At 37.3% G+C, this 24,114-nt stretch overlaps 1 protein-coding gene across 1 annotated transcript in view; it reads left to right on the top strand.

Moving 5' to 3' along the window:
* Positions 1-24,114, top strand: part of PLCB1 (phospholipase C beta 1) — a 682,047-nt gene that overhangs the window by 11,893 nt on the left and 646,040 nt on the right. The window contains exon 2 of the mRNA XM_063090151.1: positions 3,100-3,177. Coding sequence (XP_062946221.1) covers positions 3,100-3,177 — 78 coding nt within the window. The remainder of the gene's footprint in view (positions 1-3,099; positions 3,178-24,114) is intronic.

Below are 24,114 nucleotides of genomic sequence, written 5' to 3'. Positions count from 1 at the left end.
GTTTACCTACATTTTAAGTTCACTGGTGCTCCTTGGACCTTTACGTTATTGTAGTCCTGTCTCAAAGCCTCACCCATTGTAGGCCTACACCAGTGGTTCTCAAAGTGTGGTCCCTGGACCAGCTGCACCAGCACTGCTGTGAGCTAATTGGAAGTGCAGATTCTCAGCCTCTATCCCAGACCTACTAAATGAGACATTCCGGGGAAAGAGCCCTCAATCTGAGTTTTGACAAGAACTCTCAGTGAATGCGATGCACCCAAAAGTTTCAAAACCACCATCTTATGGAATAAACAACTTATAGATATTGATGGAGAGATAAAAAATAGAAAACAGACTCCCTGAGAGTAGTCTTCGTTGTTCTGCAGTAAAATGCTCCAAGAGTCATAACCCATCTTCAGTTCCCTTGGAAGTGAAGGATGACGGTATAGTTCAAACTTCAAACCTGGGCTCATGTTCTGACAATTAAGAATATTTGAGATCTGGGTTGAGTGGCTATTTTGATATGGGGAGAATATAGACACTTGCAACTATGTGGGAGGTGGGAAAAAAGCAGGTGGAATTGAAAATGGAGATTTATATATTTCTGGGTCAGATCCTGCTTTGCGTGGCAAGAATGCCAAGATCCAGCTGATCTTGGAATGTTAGAGGTGATTATAGAGGAAGCAGGCAGGGAGCCGAGTTAAATGATCACTTAACAGAGGAAGTGTGGTCAGAAGAGTGGGGTCAAGACAACATTGAACAAAGGAGCTTTAATTTTGAAGGAGGAGAAGTAATAAGCTAGAAATTGCAGAATCTGAAATAAACTAGGCAGCCTAGTGCAGTGTTCCAAAATATAAATTTTGAGCAGTTTTGCTCTGCTACCTTAGATATTTAATTTTCTGGGATCCTTGCAGGGAATTTCCCTCAAGATTTTGATTAAAATCTTGTCAGATGCTTTGATAAGAAAAGGAAGTAACCTGAAAATGATGTTACATCTGCAGGATAATTCCAAATTCATCTGGAAGTGGGAATGGGTGATGAAACGGGACCGAATATGTTGCTATGATTTATTAGAAATACTGCTGTGAACTATTACGCATGTAATCTCAAAGAAGCCTAAAACATTTTTAAAACTATTATTTCATTATAATGTCAATTGGTTTCCAAATGTCTTTTCTTGACATTTAAAAGTAATTTTGAAATCTTAAAATTGTAGCTGAAGTTCCATGCAACAAGTACAATCTTTGTAAAAGATGTTAATTTCAAACTCCATGTTAAAGAATGTATGTTAAAGAATGTCAGGATAAAACAGGATGTCAGCTCCTCAGAAAATTAAACATAGAACTACCATATAATCCAGCAATTTCACTTTTGGGTATATGCTAAAAAGAATTGAGAACAGGGAATCAAAGAGATATCTGCACACCTAAGTTCATAACAGCGTTATTCATGATAGCCAAAAGGGGGAAACAATCAAATATAATTCAGCCTTAAAAAGGAAGGAGATCCTAACACATGCTACAACGTGAATGAACTTGGAACAAATAATACTAAATAAAATAAGATAAATATTATATGATTTCACTTATATGAGTTACCTAGAATAGTCAAATTCATAGACACAGCTAGTAGAATGGTGGTTGCCAGGTGCTGGGGGGAGGGAGGAATGCAGAGTTGGTGTTTAATGGGTGTGGAGTTTCAGTTTGGGAAGATGAAAAATTTGTGGAGATGGACAGTGGTGATGGTTACACAACAATGTGAATATACTTAATATCACTGAACTGTATACTTAAAAATGGTAAATTTTGTGTTATGTGTATTTTACTACAATGAAAAAAGTAATATCAGGATAAGCTTTCATTTAATATTTGAATACATCTGTTTATAAATGTAATCCACTATAATAATAATAAACATTTTTATGTCGCAAATATATGTCCAGGCGTTTTACCCAAATTATCCTATTTAATTCTCACAAAAGCCCTCTGAGGTAGGTATCATTATTATGCCATTTTTTTTTCACTTGTGTAAAATGAGGCACCAAGAGGGGACAGGCAGGAATTTGAACCCAAGAGGGCAGCCTCTAGAGTTGGGCTCTTAGAAGAAAACTTAGCATGTAGATTAAAACTATTAATATTTATCTACCCATCAGGAAAAAAAGCACAAATTCCAAAATTATCTGCAAGTTCTAATTTTCATTACACATTCTTTTGATCAGATAGAGGGCATCCTATAGTTATAATGTGTATAATAAAGTTGAAAAAAACCCCAGCAATTTATCTTTTTTAAAAATGCAATTCCTGCAAAGGCCTGAGTATTTCAGTATAAAAATCCATATTCAGTGACATGTATTTCCTTGTGCAGATGGTATGTCTTTCTGAAAACTGCCAAAAGAAAAGAACACATATTTTAAAAATGTTTAATATTATAATTATCATGTATGCAATTTTTGCTTTATAATATGCATACTTGAAACTCAGAAGACTATTTATCTATGTTTTATGTTAACACGTGAAATTTAAATTTTCAACAATTTTGTGCATATCTTTCCAAATATGTAAAAGATGGCCTTATTTACTGTTACCTTGGAAACAGTGATGCCCAAATGCTATGCTTAGTTTCTTTAGTACAATTAAAAATCATTTTATGCATTGTATACAGGTACTGATGGTCAACTCTGTACCCCACAAATATGTATAATAATTGTGTTTCAATAAAAAAAAAAATCATTTTTATGGAGAAAATGCAATTTAAAATATTACCCTTGAGCATGGATTTTGGTTAATTTTAATCATATGAAATATTTAATGTTATTTAATGTTAAAATTATTTGTAAAACTTAAATATAGCTTTTAAAAAAAACATGTCAACGCCTTTAAAAACTTGTCTTAATATGTGCATCACTGGATTTTTCTTTACAAGTTTTGCAAAATATTTTAATTATTGTTAAAGTACCTCAGTTATATAATTAATACTCCTATGAAGTTAAAAATATCATGTCTAAATTTTTTTGAAATTTTTCTTAGTAATTGATGATCTTGGAGAATCTCTTAGGTAACTCCTTGGTAGATCTTTCTACAGTGATATATGCTGATATACATGTTTTTTCTTAATTTATAGGACTCTACTATTGTTACTCCAATTATTTTGAGGACCGACCCTCAGGGATTTTTCTTTTACTGGACAGATCAAAATAAGGTAAGAAATAAGATATGTCTTTCTTACATTTTCCAGTTGGTTAATGCTTTGCAAAGTATTTGTTTATGTTACCTATGTAAGTATATCCATTTCACAGATGACACATTGAAATTTATTTAAAGATTCTACTTTAAAAGAATATCTAAGGCCAAGAGTCTTAGGACTTGCAAGGACAATAGTTTGGAAGATTAGATTCACTAAATCCTAGAACATTCAGTTCTCCTTATATTAATTGTTAGGACAAGAACATGGCAGTGTGAATTACGTTTGGTGTAGAATGTGATTAACCAGTGTTAGTGATTTAAGTACCCATTCATAAATAATGAAGAAAAATGATGAGAAAATTACTTTTGACCCTAATGACCATACCCTTAGCTTTCCCTTTCTCTCTCTTCTCTCCTGTGCAGTTCATTTAGCATTCTCCCAGCATCAGCAAGAATTTGGCCTTGATAATTTGCTCATGATAGAAGATCAAGAATAAGTTTCCTTTAGCTTATTTCTGCAGTTTTCAGGAATTTCTTTCAAATTAGCTTTCTGCCCACAATACCATGAATTTAATATTTCATTTATTATGAAACCAATTGATGATTGTGTATTGAATTATTAAAAAGTAGAATGTCTGCAAGTTATAAGATTTATTATGAGTTTAAAAGGCAGTTGACGAGAATATTCACAGAAAGTGGTTATTATCTCAAGTCATTGCCACAATTCCACACTTGAACTAAGAGGCCACAGAATACAGAATATTTGGTCCCCTATGTTCTGATATTTGGAGGGATGGGATAGGGTTTATTGAGTGCTAAATGCATTTGAAACCAATAGAATAGCAATAAAATACCGTTAGAATACCTTGGGCCTCCACAGATACTGCTGAAGGTGGACCAAATTGTTAGCTCTTTCACAACTCCACATTAGGTCCCTGTATCCAAAGTCCCTGGAATTGTCAGCCTCACTTTCTGCCTTTTGGTCAACCTCAGTTACACCTGTGAGCAGTGTGTGGAACTGGCCCTGTGTAATGGCATGGTGGGGGGTGGCGTGGATCCCAAGGTAAGCTCTTAGGGTGCTGCACAGTAATGTCTTGTGGTCCCAGGGCCAGAGCTAAATGGGTCTATTTACACTTCATCTAAAAGGCACATTTCAGCCCTGTGGCCCTGGAATTACTTTGTGAATATGTGTGCCCTGGAAACATCTGTGGCCAAAGATGTGGAGGTGTTCCGTAGACCCTGTGCTAATGTCAAAAATTATATTTGAGTAAGATTTCATACTTAATGTTCATTTTTATAACTGGGTACATTAATCACTTTGGCTTAGACACATTCTGTTTGGTTTCCTGCTGTTATGTATAAAACAATGGCTTGAAAAAGGTTTTGTTTTTTGTGTGTGTGTGTGTTTTTTTTTTTCTCCTCTTAAAGGCTGCTATTTTTAGAACTGTTGAAGCTATATTCATGAAAGTTGTATTTATAATGCCTAGAGCATTTCTAAAGGTTGGGTATTTTGTACAAGGAGACCAAACTGTCAGTTTGATTTTTCAACATGTAAATCAAGCTTCTATAAAAGCAACAAAAGATATTTTGGGGTTTTTAAATAATTCATGGCAACTCAGTTAAGCTCCCTTCTAAGGCCAATCACAAATATTTCTTTGCTTAAGAAAAAGAAAGGGTTTAGAACCAAAGGCTTTTTACATGCATCTCTGTTGTTCTGTGAACCCATTATTTTGACCCATGCTTCTTTTCAAATGTAGGAAAATTTATTTCTGTCTTTTACATCAACATTTTTCTCTTGGTTGTAAAGTTGTTTATGACCAATTGAAACAGATAATGAGGTGGCAATTCCTTTTATCTCTTTATTACTTTTCTTTTCATGGATATTAATCTTACAGTTCTAGCCAAGAGATGGTAAATTTTACTTTTCACTTTTTGAATACGTAAGTCGTCCTTCAGTCATTTGTCAGGATTTGGAGGCTTAATTTTTAGTCAATGATCATATATCTTAGAACCCAAAAGATGAGAGGATTTAAGGGAGAAAAAATTAAACTTAACAGGTTTTCAACTTTGTCATTTTATTTCTGGCTTTAAGCCTGGTCCTGGAACCAGAACGAATGATTCATCCACTTTTAGTAGATGGACTACTGTAAGTGATGTATTAGAGTAAATGTATGGTAGAAAAAAAATGAGGCATGCAAATGAAGGATAGTACGCCAGGCTTTTAGTCGATGTTTTTGCATAAAACCATTTGAAGATACATGGCTGAATGCTGTGATCATGATGCTACTTAGAGGACTGCTTTCTTTAAAATATTTTTTTCTGGCAATTAATCTTAAGAATCTATCTCATGTATTATAGAGTTTATCTCTCAGATAAAAATATGATGCTTTTAAGTTCAATCCTTGATTTTACAAACTGTTTTCCATTGGTTGGGAAGCTTGCATTGGTATTTATTGTAATAGGCCTCTCATCTCTCTTTGGGTTTCTTCTCAGCATGTTTTCCCCTTTGGTGCATGAAGCTTATACCAAAGCACTTTGAGTAGCAATCACCTGAAGCCTGGTCTGCTCAGAGGTGAGCTGAGTGGCTTTAAGAAGCCCTTGGGAAAGAGCATTATTACAAGAGTTTTCTTTTTATAGCACTGGAGGAAAACAGTCACATTCTACGGTGTCTTATCCATGTCCTTCTTTTGTCATGGCTACATCGTACCTTGTGTCGGAGCCACCGATTTCAAGCTGTTGGCTTTCCCCTCTAAAGACAATGACATGCTCCTTTCCCAGACCCCTCCTTTGATTTGTCACCATAGAAATGATGGGTGACAAAGACAGGCAGCACAGATGATGGATTTTGGAATTAAAAACCAAAGCTAGCAAGTACTTTTTAGGTAGCAGAAATGTGCTTTAGTGAGACATTGACAGAATGTTTGGGGTTGGTGGAAGCAGATATATATGAATATCATTTTTAGAGATAAATGTTTATATTTTGTACCAGCTCTGGACTTATTTTAACAATTCTTTCTGCTTTATTGTTGGCTCTGTAAATCTTATTGATTATAATTAGCAAAAATGAGGTTCTGAATATGACTATTTTAAGCATGGTGTTTTTTTCTGGTGTAAGTGTACATCATGTGAAGAGGATGAGTTTATTTGTAAGCATGGGCAAAAGAGGCTCTGCACAGCCTGAGTACGTAAGCAGCTGCCTGTATTAGGCTACGACTTTTCTTTGGATCTAAGCCACCTGGGAAACCAACTCAGGAAGTGTTAGCCATGAAAACCATGTGCACCACAAGAATCTGCACCACAAATTTTGAAGAAAGGCTGACGAAGAAAAAGGAGTCAATGTAAAGAGCTAACAAAAACCTATTCTGCTAGAATATGAAACAAAGTAGACCTTTGCTTTGCAACCTGATTCTGCTTCTATACCAAGGCTGGTATAAAATTAAAACGAGTCGCTGCTAGTTCAGAACCAAGAAGTTCCATAGAATTCAGTAAACCCTTCCTTGTATCCCTAAAACAGGAGCTTGGAGAACGGGAGATGAACACATAATTAAATAAAAAAAAAGTAATAGGAGGAAAAAACACACATTTTAAATGAAGGATTCCTGCTACTTTATTTTGTTACAGATTTTATTTATTTTTAATTTTGCAGATAATATACAAATATCTTCTTTTTCTAAGAGAGTAAAGCAGTATAAATCCTTAAAATGTACCTTTCCCATTGACCTCAGTCCTAGTTTTTTTCCAGCAGAATCATCTATTGGCAACAGCTTTATGGTTTCTTCCTAGGTCTCCTTATAATGAATTTGTACATTCATAACTATGGAAATATTTTGCTTTATTTATATCTATTTTTATCCTAAGTGACATCATATTATTTTTATTATTCCACAACGTGCTTTTCACCTTACAGGATGTCTTAGAGAACTTTTCACGGAAGTACTTGTATATCTACCTTATTCTTTTAAATTGCTCTGTTGTATCCCAAAGAATGGATTACCAAATTTTATTTAATAATAAAAATTCTCATTGATAGGCTCAGTATTTGTTTGCCTGTTTCTAATTTTGGGCTACAGCAAACAATTCTATAATATAGAGTAGTAGTCAGCCTTGAGTATCCTTCTCTGGTTATATGGGTCATGGTTCCCTAAGGTAAATGCTCACAAGTGCGATTGCTGATTGAAGGCAATGCATATCCTAAATTTTAGTTAATGACTGAGCCATTTTATAACACCACCCATCTTATGAGAGAGGAACTGCTTTCTCAAGCCCCAACCATGCTATTAGGAAACATTTTAACTTTTGCCAATCTGATGCAACTATCATCTCTTTGTTTTACTTTGTTATTTCTTAATTTGCTGGTAAATTGTGCATATTCTCATACGTTTACTGGCCATTTCTGTTTTACATGGATTAAATACTTATATCCTTTACCCTTGTATTGAGAGTTTCTATATATTCTTGATGCTAATTCTTTAGCAGTTATAAATGTTACCAATACTTCCTGTCTGTGGCCTGTCTGTGGATTTCTTAAATCTAACTTATGCATGACAAAAGATGACTTGAAACTTTAAATTTTGATGTAGTCACATTTTACCTTTTTTTTTTTGCTTTTTGCTTCATTTAAGGCCTTTCTTCTTCATCCTCCTACCACCATCATTATTATTAATCTAGGTTTTTAATCCATGTATAATGTGTTTTGAGGACTGGTGTGAGGTGGAGCTCTAAGTTTAATTTTTTCAAATGAGTAGCCCTATGCCTTGGTGGCTCCCTGGTCTTTCTGGTTATAGCCAGCTATGATAACACCCTCTCTCTTGTAGCTTTCTTCCTGGCTCAGAGTGGAAGCTACATTGGCAGGTTGACCTGAGTGATGTCCCATATCATTCCCAGGACTGACATCTCCACCACCTGCTTGGGATGGTCCATCGATCCATTCCCATGTTTTCATGCAATGTAGACTTTGGGTTTGTCATTTCCTACTTCATTTTTATCCCATCTGTCTTCTGCCTTTCATACGCTCTGGTTCAACAAGTGCAACCTTTTTTGTTTACCCGCAATCCTAGATTATAGATATAAATTTATACTTGCATATTTAGTCATTTCTAGGAAATTAGGAGAGAAGGGATAGTCTCTATCATTTGCTCCATATACCATCTTATTCTGGCCTATGATTTTGTATGAGACACCATTTGGGATCCTTAAACAGGCTGATGACTAAGTTTCTATTAATGGCAGCTATAGACGGCCTTTTCTTATGATAGCCTTATGTTTAAAATGTTGCAAAAGCAACATTTAAAAGTAAGGTATTTACATAAGCCACAGTGAGATTTTTCAGCATGCGTCCAGAGTTCAAAAATATTTTGGAGGACACATCATAAATCTCAACAAGAAAATCAAGTGCGTTTCTATTAAAAAATAGCTTGGCCTTCAAAAAAAAATCACAGACAAAAAAAAAAAACAAAAAAAAAAACACAGCACAGATTTCATTCACGGAAGTTTAGCAATGGAGCTTCCTCTTTGGGACACACTTCTCAAGTATTAAATACCCCAGAAACATCAATTTTGACCTTTCTTGGGTATGATAAATGGGATAAGTCACTCAAGAGTCGATTGAGGGCAATGATGTGGATGTAAATTAAGAAGATGAACTCGATTCATTTTTATTTGGTAGCTTCCTCCAAAGGCTAAAACGATAACTCATAACACCTTAAAAACAGGAAAATTCCTGTGAGGATTGCTTTGTGGGGCTTGGATTGTTGCTAGGCCTGGAGCAGTGTACCGATCTTTGCTTACTAGCCAGCTGTGTCTATGCACTGTGTCTCTTCCTTCACCTGTCCTGAATTTCCTTCACCATCGTTGTTGATTTTAACAGCTAGAGTAGACACAGCACTATATCCATACCCTGTCCCATACCCACTCCACCGGACATGAGCTGGATTCTAGTGGCTGGCCAACACCTGCGTCTTTTGCCCAGAAGTTTCAGGCTATTACACCCACCCTGATCAATGGGATTGGATGGGTAAATACCACCACTCCTTCACCTCTGGGGTGGGATCACTCAAAGGTGCGTGCTTTATGTTATTTCCCAGATCTCTCTGGTGGGATTAAGCCCAATTACCCATCCTGGTAGCTGGCTTGAAAACACACCCTTTTGGGCTTCCTTCCCTTCCTGACTCACTTCCCCACTCCTAATGTGTCCTAGAACCACTTCTAAAATTAACTACTTTTACTAGAGTCCTAGTCCAGGAACTGCTTAATACAGATGGGTAATGCTTAACAACTTAATTCAGATGCCCTCTAATTAAGGGTGTTAAAAAGATTATTTGGTTAAGAGGCACTGGAACGTATTTGAAGAACACTTTGTTTTAAGCCACGGCTGGTTTTCCTAAATCAGGCATAATTTGGGAAACCTGAAGCTTGTAAGAAACCCATCTTTGAAGTAGTGACAGATGTGGATTTGTGTTCTGCCTCTGCGGTGTATTTAATGAGTCCCCTCAGGTAAATTTCTTCAACCATCTAACCCTCTGTTTCTCTATCAATAAGAGGGATATTACTTTCCTAGAGTTTCTGTGAAAATGAAATGTGAAAAATGAAGGGTCTAGCATAATGCCCACTACTTTGTAAACTCTCTGTCCTTTGTGGTGGCTTTTATTATTGCTATATAATAAACAATTCATCTCTGACTGAATAAATGTCTCCAACTAGTTGTTAGGGACCACAGTGTACTGTTTTGAAAACCAAATGACCATTTACTTATGTATACATTGTTATTCTTTTTCTTCTGTCTTCAAGGTAACAGTGACTTGTTTTCTGTTTAGACTCTGCTGTGGTCTTTTGATCTAAAGCAATGAAACTTAGGTCTGTTTGGGCAAGTAAGATATTTATTTATGGAATAGAACCATGGAAGGCAAAAGAAGGGATTTATTAATTCAAACACTTTTCCTCTGAGGATAATTCACTAATAAATAATTCCATCATAGGTGAAAGTTTCTTGGACTGCTAGAAATTTGATGCATCTCATGGAACAAGCTTTAAGATGATTTTTAACTTCAATAGGAGAAAATAGTATTATTCACAGGAAGAATTGGATACCAAGTGTCTTTTTTCCTAAAATAATCACTTTAGGATTATTACAACTACATAGGCATCAGGCACCTTCTCCTCTGGCTCACTGACCATATCCTTAGAAATTAAACTTTTACCGTTTTTTGAGCATAGTTTAGACAATCAGGCATGGGTCGGACTGCTGAAGAAAAAAATCTCTCCTCACGAAATCAATTCCCAAAGTAAGTTCCATCTTTCTCAACACTGTCTTCTTTTCACTGACAAAGTTTTGGCCCCCAAAGTTTTTGCTTCGATGAACTCCGACTATCGTAGGATAGCCAGATGTTATGATTGCTTAGCCTGTGTAGACGCAATGTAAAAATAAATGTTATTAACATGGAATCTTTTAGTTATTTTTGGAGGATGTGATTCATGGTTTTTTGGTAGAATTTCTGATTGAAGAATAGCATCTAGAAATATATTTTAAAATCAGGCTAGCTTTTTATGAAATACCGTCATTGGAGTTTGTTTGGAATCATTTTTATGATGTAAAAGCATTCATATGATTTTTATGTCACCATCACTGCAGTTCATCAAGTGAATAAGAGCAATGCTCATTTTAATACATTGCAACCAGACTTTAGAAACATGTAATAGTTCCTTGGCTTTAATTCAAAATTCATTACTCCTAATATAATTTGATTACAAAATTATGCTTCAGTTTTATGAGTTTCATATATTTAGTTCTTTCCAATGTTGTAGTAGAAATTAAATTAGAATATTTTCCATGCTGTGAAGCTATTTATAATGGGGTATTTTTATTTTTTGATACCAAAAATGGCTTGATGTTGGATTGGAAGACTATGTGGAGGAAATACATTCTGGGTATTGTTCATAATTTTATTTCCTGTTATGGGGAAAATGCATTTGCCTTTGTTGTGAACAGAATTTGCAGATACTTGAATTGACATAATGTTGTGCTCCTTTGAATTACAGATGTTGTAAATAGCATGAGCATTTTTGGTTGTTCTCTAGTGCATTTCTTGCCAATTCAAAATTGTTTGATCCTACCGATGGGTTCCTCTTTTTATATTTAATCGGCAAGATAAGCCTCTTTTTGCCTTTTGGTAAAACAAAATTTAGATTGACAGATGAGTTATTTAATCACTTGTCACAAAAAAAGACTCAGACAAATAATATAATTATTTTCTTCTATTTTTCATATTTTACCATTATTTTATTTAATTAATTAAAAAAGGCAAATACGCAAACTTTGAACACCAATTTATTAGGAAGTTGGTACTCACATATTATAAATAAGTTTCTCAAGTCTAGGGAAATATTTAATATCACTAACTCAATTTGCATGTACCTTTTAATTATTATTAATATTGTCATTGTTATCATCATCACCAATAACAGCAAACACGTATGTGGTATTTTCCACAATCCAGGCATTGTTCCAATACATATATATAGTATGTGTATTAATAGTGTGTGTATATATATATTAATATAGCATACATATTTATAGTATATATTTTATATATTTATAGTATATAGACATATTTACATATTTACACTTACATATATGTTTGTTTATATATACATACATATTCAGTATATATATTTATAGTATATATAATATATACACTAAACATATACATATATATACATATCTACACACACCCTATATATGGTGTATGTCACACACACACGCAATTTAATCATTTCTATAAGCCCGTGAAGAGCAGCACTGGTGGTCTCCCCATCTACAAGTCAGTAAACTGAAGAGCACACAGAGGTTAAGTCACCACTCCTGGTCATACAGTTGGTTAGTGGCAGAGTCAGGAGTAGAACGAACGCAGCATAGTCCGGCTGTATGTTCTGGCTCTTAACTCTTTGCTATCTAAAGAACCTGTTCAATATGTAGGGTTAAGTTTACCTGTTGGGTTTTTCCTTAGATTTGTTTGAAAAAGAAACTTCAATGGGCGTAGTATACTTGCCAGGAAGAGGCAAACGGTGTCAAGGGATTCTCAACTCGGGCTGCACAGTGATATCACCTGTGGAGGTCAGGTAGCTCAGTGGGTTAGAGTGTGGTGCTAACACTGACGTCAAGGGCTCAAATCCCTGTGCCCACCAGCTGCCGAAAAAGATAAAGAAAAGAAAAAAGAAATCATCTGGGAGCTTCTCAAAATGCTGCTGCCTGGGCCCCACCCCCAGGGAGCCCTACTTAATTGGTGTGAGGTGTGGTCAGGGCATTGGACTTTTATTTTTGGAAAGTTCCTCATTTGATTCTAATGCGCAGCCAAGGTGAACACTGATAGAAAGCAAGCCTACATCACAAATTAAGCCAGTAAACTTCCTGAGAGGATGTGTTCACTCTACGTTTCCTGTCTGCGCCCTACTTTCCATCAGAAGTAATATTCCACGTGAGCACCACTGGCCCTACAAGACTCTGAATTATTTGCTATGGTTGGATAATTTTCCCTTTACTGTACTTAGTGAGGCAGGAAATTATTACCATTTTTTAGATTCCCAATATCCAAGATTGAATCAAAATAGATATTTTTTGTTATATTTAGTTGATTGAAATGCATTAAACTTCTCATTCCATGAATGGTCCAGGTATTAGCCATTCTTTTGTCTTTACCAAACATGTCCTCAACATTCAAGCCTGGTTTATTGATCTTTATATTTGTGTTTTTCTAGGCCCTTGATTAGATCAAGGTGCTGTTTAAATTCCATATATACTTAAATAAGTGAACACGGTTTTTAAAATTACCTTATATAATTTTGTTCATTTTATGTTTAATTTTTTATTTATGGATACAAAGGCAAATATTATCTTATTAAATTGCAAATCTTGTCATTTCTTATCTATTTGTAGAAATTCACCCACCAGGGAAACCAGAGAGAGCCAGATAATTTGCAGGTGTGACAGGAAACTTGCCATTTAATCACCCCTGCATAATTTGAAAATATTAAAATTCACATTTCTCCCATTAAAATATTTAGTTTTCACTCTGCCTTTTATAAGGAACATGGATTGTGATGAGAGTGATTTTGCATGAGATTTCTTTCCAGCATTGTATATCCCCCACCCCCACTTCTTTAGGCATTGTAGTCTGGAATTGTTTTGTGTCATGGCAAACAGTGCACCTGTGTGAAGTGAATGCCTCAGTGAAAAGTTTTATGGAGCAGAACTAGTTGCTCTTCAAAGAAACTAACGACTGTGCTAGTATTATACATAATAGATTCTATTTTTAGATGAACATTTGTTCCTATAGCATGACTTCATTATGCAAGAGGACCACAGTTACAGCACTATACTGTGAATACTGAGATATTAGAAAACCAGGGTAGATGTGACCATAGATAATGTTGTGACTTTTTCATATACTTTAGCCCTGACATAGTTCATAACTAGAGGGGGGAAAAAAATCAAAAAACAAAAGCAAAATATCCAAACAGTTTCGGGTTTCCTGTGTTTGTAGGTTGATTTCTTCCAGCAGCCAACCACAAGATATATATTCAAGCTCAAGTGGTTTATCTGGGAGGGGACCCCAGTAAGCGTGGGCAGGGTAGTGGGGACATGAGACAGGCCAGGGAAGGCAGCCGATAAAGGTGAGTTATAGGATATGTTCCCCTGTAGACTAGTGAAGCACCACCCCACTGGGGAACTCTGGTAGGCAGTGCAGAGGTATGGGGAGCTGCGGTATTAACCCCCAGCTCCCTCCAGCCAGTGACTGAGGGCAACTCTCCCAGGGCTTATCTCCCCAGCTCTTCTGCCAGCCTCTCTTGGTGGCTGAGGGGCCTCCAGGTAAGTGAGCCCCAAGTTTGAGAAAGCCTGCAGACATCATTGCAGTTGGAAGCTGTGAGCTGGCATGCATGGGAGCACATGGGTACCTCCAGCAGTGGGCTACTCTGGGGGCTTCAATCTTCAGTAAATAAGGCTTTATACACTCTATGTCATGGCACAAACTGGAGGCTGAACCCATTCACAAACGGATCTTGTTTAGCATGCAGGATGCCTGAACACATGAACATGAGTTGCCAGCATTTAAAAATCTGGGGAATTCATATGCAAATCTAGATTTCTCAAAAAATCAGAAAGCATGGGAACACTCGCCAACATGCCACCATTTGGGTGCAGCAGAACAGCAGCTGCCTCCCTGAGACAGGGCATGTGGTGTCCAATCTGCCTCAGTCCCCACCAGGCCAGCCCACCTAATTTACACGACGTTTTAGTATCATTTAGACATTAGAGTGTAAATATCGGGCCTCTGTGGTAACATCCTATACTGGAAGCTTCAATAAGCTAATGATTAGGAAGCTCCATGTGGAATGAAGTTATCTGTGTCACAGTGGCCTATTGGAGTGTGACATAAAGACTGCATTTCATGGTGGGACAACAGCTGAAGGTCATTGTATCCAGGTCCTGTTCACACCTGCCATAAGCAAAGCAATTTATGCTCCAAGCCTGCTTCTTCTCTGTGAAATATGGACCTGAAGTATACGAGTCCTGAGGTCCCTCTCCGCTTTAAAAGGCTATTATTCCAAAGTGACTTTCACGTGCCATTGTGCTAGGTAATATTTATAAATATGACTCCTTGGCAAAGGATTTCATGTTGAATTGGGCCATTGATCTAGGGGAGGTAAGAATGGTGGGCTCCAGGACATCAGGCAGAATGACTTCTCTTTGTGGAATGAATGGAATAGACTTCACCCGCAGCTGAGTACAGTGACCACTGAATGGTTTAGCCAACTTCTGTAGCCCACCCTTCCCTGCCTAGAGCCGTGCTGTCTGATACCATAGCCTCTAAACACATGTCACTGCTTACATTTGAATTTTAATTAATTTAAGTTAAATTAAAAATTCAGTTTCTCAGTCACATTAGCCACATTTCAAGTGTTAAATAGCCACCTATGGACAAGTGCACTTATAGAATATTTCCAACACTGTAGGAAATTTTATTAGCCACTGCCACATAGAGATCAGATCAGGAATGGGTCTTCAGAACCAATGCTAAGTTTGCTTGCAATAAGAAGTTTTCTTGAACCTCTGAGGAAAGAACCTTTGCTTTGCGGGATCATGTGCTGCAAGGATGTAATGATGGTACCTGTTTTTATTCTCATGAAAAAGGTATTGGGGTAGCTAAGATACCACTTTGGGAACCCCTGGGGGAAGCTTACCCTGCAGAAGACAGACCAGTGAACAATGAAGTCCTTGGTACTATCATTTGAGATGCCAGATCAGTCCATTTCAATTCTGTGAACTCATCAGTTCCCTTCATTGTCTAAGCCTGTTTAGGATGGAGTATTTGTTCCTTTGCAATCAAGGTTACTAACTGATACATTGGACATTCATTTATATGAAGGAAGGCAGGGATTTAGATATTAAGGATACAGCTATACTTGGTGCATAAACATGAAAGAGAAATAAAGAAGAGGATAGAATTTTTGAATTATTTACTCAGTGGCTACATACAGTGGGATAATTCACTGCAATAGACATTATTGTTTGTTTTATACAGTTTTCTGAGGTGGGCTTTGGCTATCAAGGATAGTTTTAGTGGCTTCTAGCCATCATGAGGGAAGACTATGTCTGGAGAAACATGTGGAAAAGTGAAAATTGTGTAGAGAATGTAAATTTTTGGCAACTTTGTATATATACATCTTGGGCTTGATTGTACCAGGAGGATTTCTACTGGCTGTTTCTTCCTCTGGAAGGCTCCACTGATCCTGCCAGTTTAGAATGGAACCCCCTCTTTTGTGCTCCTAGAATACCTCATACTCCTTCCTCTTAGCCCTTCCACGCTGTGTTAATTCACCTGACTCCTTTTACTTGCCTAATAGATGATGATGTCCTTGAGTTCAGGGTATTTACCCCATGGGTTTGGCATATCTTGTACACTGCTGGTATACAGTCATTGCTCAATCAATATCTGTGATGTGAAAGAGACTTAGAAAGGCCTTGCAACTTGTCTGAGCTTACAGGTTACTAGGAGGTGGAAACCGCACCTGTCAGGTCCGAAGCCAATGCCCTTTCCTATGATTGCTCGTTCATTACAGCCGTCTCCTCGCTTACACCTCCAGATGCCTCACTCTTAGTAGTTTATGTAACCTCCTATCTCCTGACGAAGAGAGAAAGCACAGCAGGGCATCTCTACCTGCTTCTTGCCACCAGCTCCAGAAACCCACCTTGTCTTCAGCTGCTCTCTCCTGTCTCCCTCCTCCTTTCTCAGCCAGCCCTGCCTCACTGGCCCTGGACCCTGGCCTCTCAATGATCTTACACTAACATTATCTCCTCTCTTACATTACCAATATTTCCCCCATAACCAGATCTGTACATCATATGAAACATATATGCTTCTTCCATCTTTAAAGGGAATGCTGTACTCTTTCTTGACCCTCACTCACTGCTTTCTTTTCACCTTTTCATTCACAGCAGACTTCTTGGAAGACTTGCCTGTACTCTCTCCATGCTCACTTTTCACCAGCTCCTCAATCCATATCAGCCTGGATGCTGTACCCGTCACGCCTCCAAACTACTCTTCCCCAAACCACCATTCACCTTTACATTTCAAAATATATTGGCTATTTTTAGCTCTCTTGGAGCTTGATCTTTTATCAGAATTTTGCATTGTCGATCACCCTATTTTCCTCAAAACATTTTGTTTTCTTGACTTCCTAGCTCTCATACTTTTCCCCATCTCCTCATCTCCTCATTCTTGGCCTACTTTGCTGGCTCTAAGTTATGGTCCTTCTCTGCTCACTTTTTAGGGAATTTTATCTGTACTTATAGGTTCATTTTCCATCTAGGCACACTGGCTCCCAGTTTTACATGACCATCCTATATACCCTGTCCCTGAGATAACCGAAACCAAGCATTTCCTTGATTGCCATCTTGCTCTTCCTGCCTTCCTCCCTGACCTGGTCCTGCTGCCATCTTAAAGGCATCGCCCTTCAGCATTTCACAGTCCTGAACCTTGGAAGTCTTCCTTAACTTTCTTCTCCACCTTCTTTGCAAGGTCTTGGGCCCCTGCTTTTGAGCTCCAGCCACACTAGCCATACTAACCATCTTCCATTTTCCTAAATATGGCATGCTCCTTTCTGCTTAAAGTCTTTGCGACCCTTTCCTGCTGCTTGGAATATATGTCGTCCCCCTGGGTATTACTCACCCTTGCTTTGCCACATTATCACAGTTGTAGTCAATTTTTTTTTTTTTTTTTTACATAGTTACATAATATCTAGCTCCCCTATCAGAATGTTGACTCAATGAGAGCAGAGTCCAATGTTGTCCTGGTCAGTGTTTAACAACTGGCTCTCCTGCTCCCAAAAATGGTTTGTAGCATTTGCCGATTTCCGTGGTGTAAATATTCCCACAGTGTCTGATTTCAAACTACCAATACATGTCACTGAAGACAGATTTGGGAAGTGAAGGCAACAGTTGACTCTCATAAGCACACAAGTCCTCTCTAGCACACCACTAGGGCAGATGCATGTCTATCTTCTTCACTGCTATATTCTTTTTTAAAATACATTTTGTTGTGTACATTTACATTATACAACATGACATTATAAGATACAGAAGAGTGGGATAGATTAACATATCCATTATCTCACATGTTTACTAATTTACTACCTCCCCCAATACCTCCCCCCAGGGCAAGAGCAGCTACAGTCTGCTTATTTGGCAAAAGTCCTGAATATAATGCACTATTATTAACTATAGTCCTTGAGTTGTACATTACATCTTTTGACTTGTTCATTCTACATTTTTACTACCTTGTATGTTGTATCTTTGACCTACATCTACATTTCCTCATTTCCTCTCCCTGACCCCAACACTGGTAACCACTGTTTTATACTCTATCTCTATATAATTGACCCCCTTTTTTTTTTAGATTTTATGTATAAGTGAGATCATACAATAATTTTCTTCCTATGTCTGGCTTATTTCATTTAGCATAATGTCTTCCAGGTCCATCCATGGTGTGGCAAATGGCAGAAACTCCTTTTTTAAGGCTTAGCAATATTCCATTGTATATACACATAACCACAATTATTTTATCCATTTGTCCATTTACGAACACCTAGTTTATTTCCATACTGTTCCAACCACAGTGGTATGAAACTGGACATCAGTAACAGAAGGAATTTTGGAAAATTTACCAATATTCCAATATTTAACAAGGTGCTGCTGCCCAACTAATGGGTCAAAGAAGAAAAAGGGAGATTCATGCTGTATTCTCATGACTTGGGGCAATGCTTGGCACAATTTCAGGTACTTAGTGGCTATTAGTTGGAGGCATAAATGCAGTGCTTTTATTCCATCTAGAAATGTGGTTGAAAAGGTTCATGTTTCAGACAAAAGTGACATAAAATACTTTATTTTGGAATTAAACCAGGACTTAAAGTTTATCACATCCAATCCCTTCATTTTCCCTTGTTAGCATTGAGGGTCAGTGAGTGGGATTTGCCACAATCACATAGCTAGCTGGTAAAAGAACACAGGTTAAAATGCACATTTTTAAATTACCAGCCATCACTTTTCCCACTATAGCATATTGCCATTTCCAAAAAAAAATTTTTGTTAAAAGTAATTTCTTTTATACTAGTGATTTAGTTCAGGTTATGTTATTAGATAGTGATGTAGTTGAACATATAAATAAATCTGTTTTACAAAAGAAAAAGCAATATTTTTTCATTCCTTTTAAAATTATGAGTTATCTGTAAAGCAGGATTTCCCTTTATCTTCTCTCCCCCTTAATTATGTGATATAGTTATTTATAGCATAAAAATATTAGTCAGCTTTTGCTGTGTAGCAAGCCACTGCAAAACTTAGTGCCTTAAAACAACTATTTATTTAGGTCACTCTTCTATGGGCCAATGGTCTGGTGTGGAATCCAGTGGATCATTTTTCTGATCTCAGCTGGGCTCCTTCTGGCTTCTGCAGTTGGCTGTGAGGTGGGTGTGTGGCTCTGCCGGCCAGGTCTGGCTGCTCATGTCTGAGGCTTCGGCTGGGATGCCTGGCTGACTTGCATCCCATGTGGTCTGTCTTCCCTCAACAGGCTAGTCCAGCTTGTTCTGTCATGCATTGGCAGAGTTCTGAGAGAGAGTGGAAGCTGCAAAGCCTTAGGAACAGAATTGTCATACTTCTACTTCTGCCACATTTTATATGCCAAAGCAAATCATTCATAGGGTGGGGAAATAGATTCCATCTATTGATGACAAGGTCTACAAAGTCACATTGCAAAGGAGCATGGATACACAGAGGGTAATAATTTATGGCTGTTTTTGCAATCAAACTCAGAAAGAAAATTTTCCCCTCTAATCAGTAGAAGATTCTCTCCATAACAATGGACTGTTTTAATGCGGCAGGACTGACTGATGGTGCTATAGGTTAAATGTGTCCCTGAAAAGGTCAAGTATTGGAAACTTAATCTGCACTGTCTTATTTTAAGAGAGTGGGGAATATTTTTATGGTAATTGAAAGTTGGGAGAGGTTATAAGATTGTGAGGACTGTACTCTCATGTATGGATTAATCCATTGATGGTTTAATGGGCGGTCATGGGCATGGTTATGGCTTTATAAGGAGAGCCAATGAGAAGCTTAGCTCATTCTTGCCCACCCCAGTCGCTATGTGATACCCTGTGTCACTATAAAAGAAAGCCCTCCCCAGCTGTGGCCCCTGGACTGTAGACTCCCCAGCCTCCAAAACTATAAGAAATAAATTTCATTTCTTTATAAATTACCCAGTTTCACGTATTCTTTTATAAGCAACATAAACAGACTAATATAGATGGCTTCCTCATCTTCCTGAAACATTGAGGCAATGTGAAATAGCCCACCCAGGCATTTGTGTTAATTGTGTACACCCATCATTAAAGACCTTGCACTGCTGTGAGGTAGGGGTTCTCTCCATCTCTTAGACTTGGAGTCCTTGATTGGTGTTCTGAAAGAACAGGATCCCTGTGAGGTAATAAGGGAGTAAAACCACATCCCAACCTAGCGCTCAGGCAGCATCCTCCCAGCAATGCTCTTAAAACCAAATAGTGTGTTCATATATATTAAGGAATGAGGCAGCAGGGGGCACTTGCAATAAGAAGGGGAAACCTTAAGTCATCTTTTGAGGTTACCAGTTTGTTGTGATCAATCTCACTCTGCTGTGCTATATATTTTTTTCTCTCCTAAACTGATTTTGAAGTGATTTTTCCGTACTAGATATAGTCTTTTTTTTTTTTTTGTATGCTGTTTTGGGAACATGGGAATAATTTAAAATCTGAAAGAACATTGGGAAAGTGGAAATTAAAACTCAGTCTTCTTTACTGCTGGAAAATGATTAAGGGGAATTTTTCCATGCTAGAGAGGTGAAAATCATTCCAGACCTCTTCTTCTAGCCTGGGCCTCACAATGTGCATTTTTCAGGGATGAGAAACAGATGAGTTTGACCGAAAGAGAGTTCCGTAGGTTTTGTCAATGAAGCAGGGGAAGGGATCAGTCCTTACTCCGAGTTCATAATTTTTTAAGCTGAGTGTGCTCTGGGAAGATGCAGACATCAGCGTATTTATATCTGACTGAGCCAACAGGGCGTGCAGTGAAAGGGAAGGAAGGCCGTTATCTAATGAATATACATTAAGTGGGGAGCCTCGGAGGTTAAGAAATTTACTTTAGCACCATCTCTTCACTTTGTGCTTTATGGAATTAGTTCATGAATTCCATAATGGTTCTTTTGTAGGATACCCTGTGTAAGATCATGCACTCCAAAATCCGATTCCCTGGGTTCCAAACCTGTCTAGAACACTATGTGTCTCTGAGCAGGACATTTAACCACTCTGAGCTTCAGTTTCCTCTTCTGCAAAATGGGAATAATAAATCTACTTCATAGGAATCCTGTGAAGATTAAACAACACATCTGAAACACTTGGCACAACACCTCCTAGCTATTTTTAGTAGAAATTATAGTAAATTTGAAAATATATTGTGTGAATTTAAACTATGACAGATGTTCAGGTACTTGTGGTTCACATTCTAAATCTTTTTGCACATAATTTGATAGAAAAATGGGCCCCGCCCAAGGAATGCTAGTGTCTCAAGTTGCAGATATACTTCATGATTGGAGGACTATCTAAGTTAGTGTATCCACTCAGACTCCCAGGAACTCTGGAGTACAGAACATGGTGCCTGAACTCAGAGAGGACATGGTACATGTATCCTACATCTGCAGTTGCTCCAGACCCATTGGAATGGAAGGCTAAGAGGGGACACGACAATTTATCAACCAAACCAAGTTTCTGGACAAGCCTGGAGGGCCCACTTGCTGGGTTGGCCCTAGCAAATGAGATTAAATATCTCCTTTTTGAAAACAAGTGCCATGTCTGATTTCTCTTTGTGTCTCTGGCAGATTTCAGCAAGGTCTTATATTAAAAGAATGTCATTAGGGTCTCAATCAAGATGGCCTGAGACAATCAGTTAGAGGGACCCTGATTGAGTCTCTCTCCTGGTCAACGTCAGTATTCCTCCCAGGTTCCCTCAGATCCCTATGAACCCATCCGTGGATTGTTGAGTGTCTGTGATGTGCTCTTCATTCTTATTTCTGAGAACTGTAGCTGGGGAGGCCTGCTTAAATTAGTACATTATTCCATCTGTCTTAAGGACAAATAGAAAATCTTACTGATTCTGGGGAAAAAAAATGGCAAGTATTTCTTTTTTCCATACAGAATCTCAATGCCTTAAGTAGTTACACTTGGATATTTACAAAACACAATTAATACACTCTATTTAAAAACAGAGGTAAAATGGGGGAAGCATGTGAAAGTATAACTTTGGAGTAAATCAATTTCATTCAAAATATAAGTTGGAAAATTGTAATAGGATGTAATGTCGCTTGCAGATTTATTTTAAATCATTTCTAAATGTCTAGATTTGCAAGGTCTGGGTGGAGAAAAAAGCATCATTGTTAGAACTCTTAGGAAAACAAATCAATAAATCAGTAGGAAATAGGCTGTGCAGTGGGCATTATTTGGTTTCTGCTTTTTGTCCTGGAAGAAGCATTTTATATTAAATAGGTATGCTTGGTACAGAGAATCAAGTTGGCCTTTAATCTCTGACTTTATATGAACATAAAAAGCATGAATAGAAAAGACCGATTCTAAAAAGAAGAAAGAGGCCCTGAAATCTATTAGACTGAACCATATGAAACTGCCGTAATTGTAGGTCAGAAATGGTCAAACACATCAAACACAGGCAATTTCGTATAGTTCCATCATACGGTTATTCTGAAAGAGCAACAGTTACTTTTTCTAAATTGACCATCTAATGGTGAAAAATGTCTAATGATGACAGTTTAGAACCTGATATTAATTTTGCAAACATAAGTTAACTTACTCTATTGTTAAGGGATATGATTTTATTCTAATACGTTAGTATATGGTGCAACACTATAGAAATAACAGGAGAGAAAATGTTACTTTCAAGAATCTGTGTAGGTTTCTTATGTTTAATTACACACATTTAATTGAGTGCAAATAGAACTTTGGCTTCAAGGTCAGCTTCAAATTGGAGTTTGGGGGAAATAAGCTTCAAATTATTTTCTCATATATTTATCATCGTATTTGCTCATGAGTGATGTTATTTTTTGTCGTGTAGAAGGGGAACTTACTAAGGTTGCTTCTTTTGCAGTTTAGGGTGATAGTTAAAAGTATAGACTCCGAAGCCCATCTGCCTGGATTTGAATCCTAGCTTTAGCATTTGTGAGCTGTGTGACTTTGGGCAAGTGACTTAACCTCTCTGCACCTCAGTTTTCACATGTACAAAAAGAGAATAATAATAGCACTTCCTCAAAACGTTGTGATGGGGATTGTGTGAATTAATATAATGTGTTTGGATCAGTGTTTATCATTTGGAGAGCAATATGTAAGTGTTTATTACATTTTTAGTCTCCTTTATGAAACTCGTGTGTCTGGACAATGACTCCTGTGTTTTAAAGTGAGAAGCTGTACTAATTCTCCTATAGTACCAGAAATTCATCTATGGGAGTGTCACTTTGTCAGTAAAAAGTCCATACATGCCAGGTAAACTTACAAGGTGGTATGTCCTTAATCTGTTTACATTTTGTGAGGATTGGCTGCTGGGAATGAACTGCCTCTGACAGTTCACTTGGCTGGGAACTTCCCATCTGTTACTGCCTTTCGTACATTCTAATGCAGTTTCTTTCCAGCTGTGTTCTTTCTCACAAAGTGTCTTGTCATAATCATTCTAAAACATAGTAAGTGATGGTTGGGTCTATGTATATGAATGTGCATCCTGCGATTCATTCATTTATTCAGCACAGTTTTATTGAACATCTACAATGTGTCAAGCACTCTTCTAGACATACACTACAAATAATACACAATCCCCTAAATGCATAGTAGGTCAGATGGCATGCTACTGAGAGGACACATGTTGTCAAGAGCTGAGGGAGGGAGCAGTGGTAACGGAATTTCATGAAATAGAAAGGAAATGATAAAAGAAGGAAACTTGGAGAGTTGGGAAGAAAGAAAAATCAACGGAAACAGAAATATAAGAGCAGGTGATAGAACATCCTTTACCTTATCAGTTTTGTAATAATATTTGGTGGTTGAAACAAAATGACATCAAAATCCGATATACAAGATGTTATTTAAAAGTAGGGGAGGGTAAAAGACCTAAATGGAATCAAGAAGTTTCCCCACATTTTTTTTTGAAGAGGTAAAATGTTGATACCTATAGACTGTGATAAATCACATATGTATGCTGTAATAGCCAGAGCAACCACTATATTTAAAATTAATAGAAAGACATACCCTTAAAAACTACAAAGAAATCAAGATAAAATCCTAAATGTTCAAGTGACTCCCAAGAAGGCAAGAAAAGGAAAACAGCTGA

Source organism: Cynocephalus volans, chromosome 1 (genome assembly GCF_027409185.1).
Source record: "Cynocephalus volans isolate mCynVol1 chromosome 1, mCynVol1.pri, whole genome shotgun sequence".
Taxonomy (NCBI): domain Eukaryota; kingdom Metazoa; phylum Chordata; class Mammalia; order Dermoptera; family Cynocephalidae; genus Cynocephalus; species Cynocephalus volans.
This window is presented reverse-complemented; position numbering and strand designations above follow the sequence as displayed.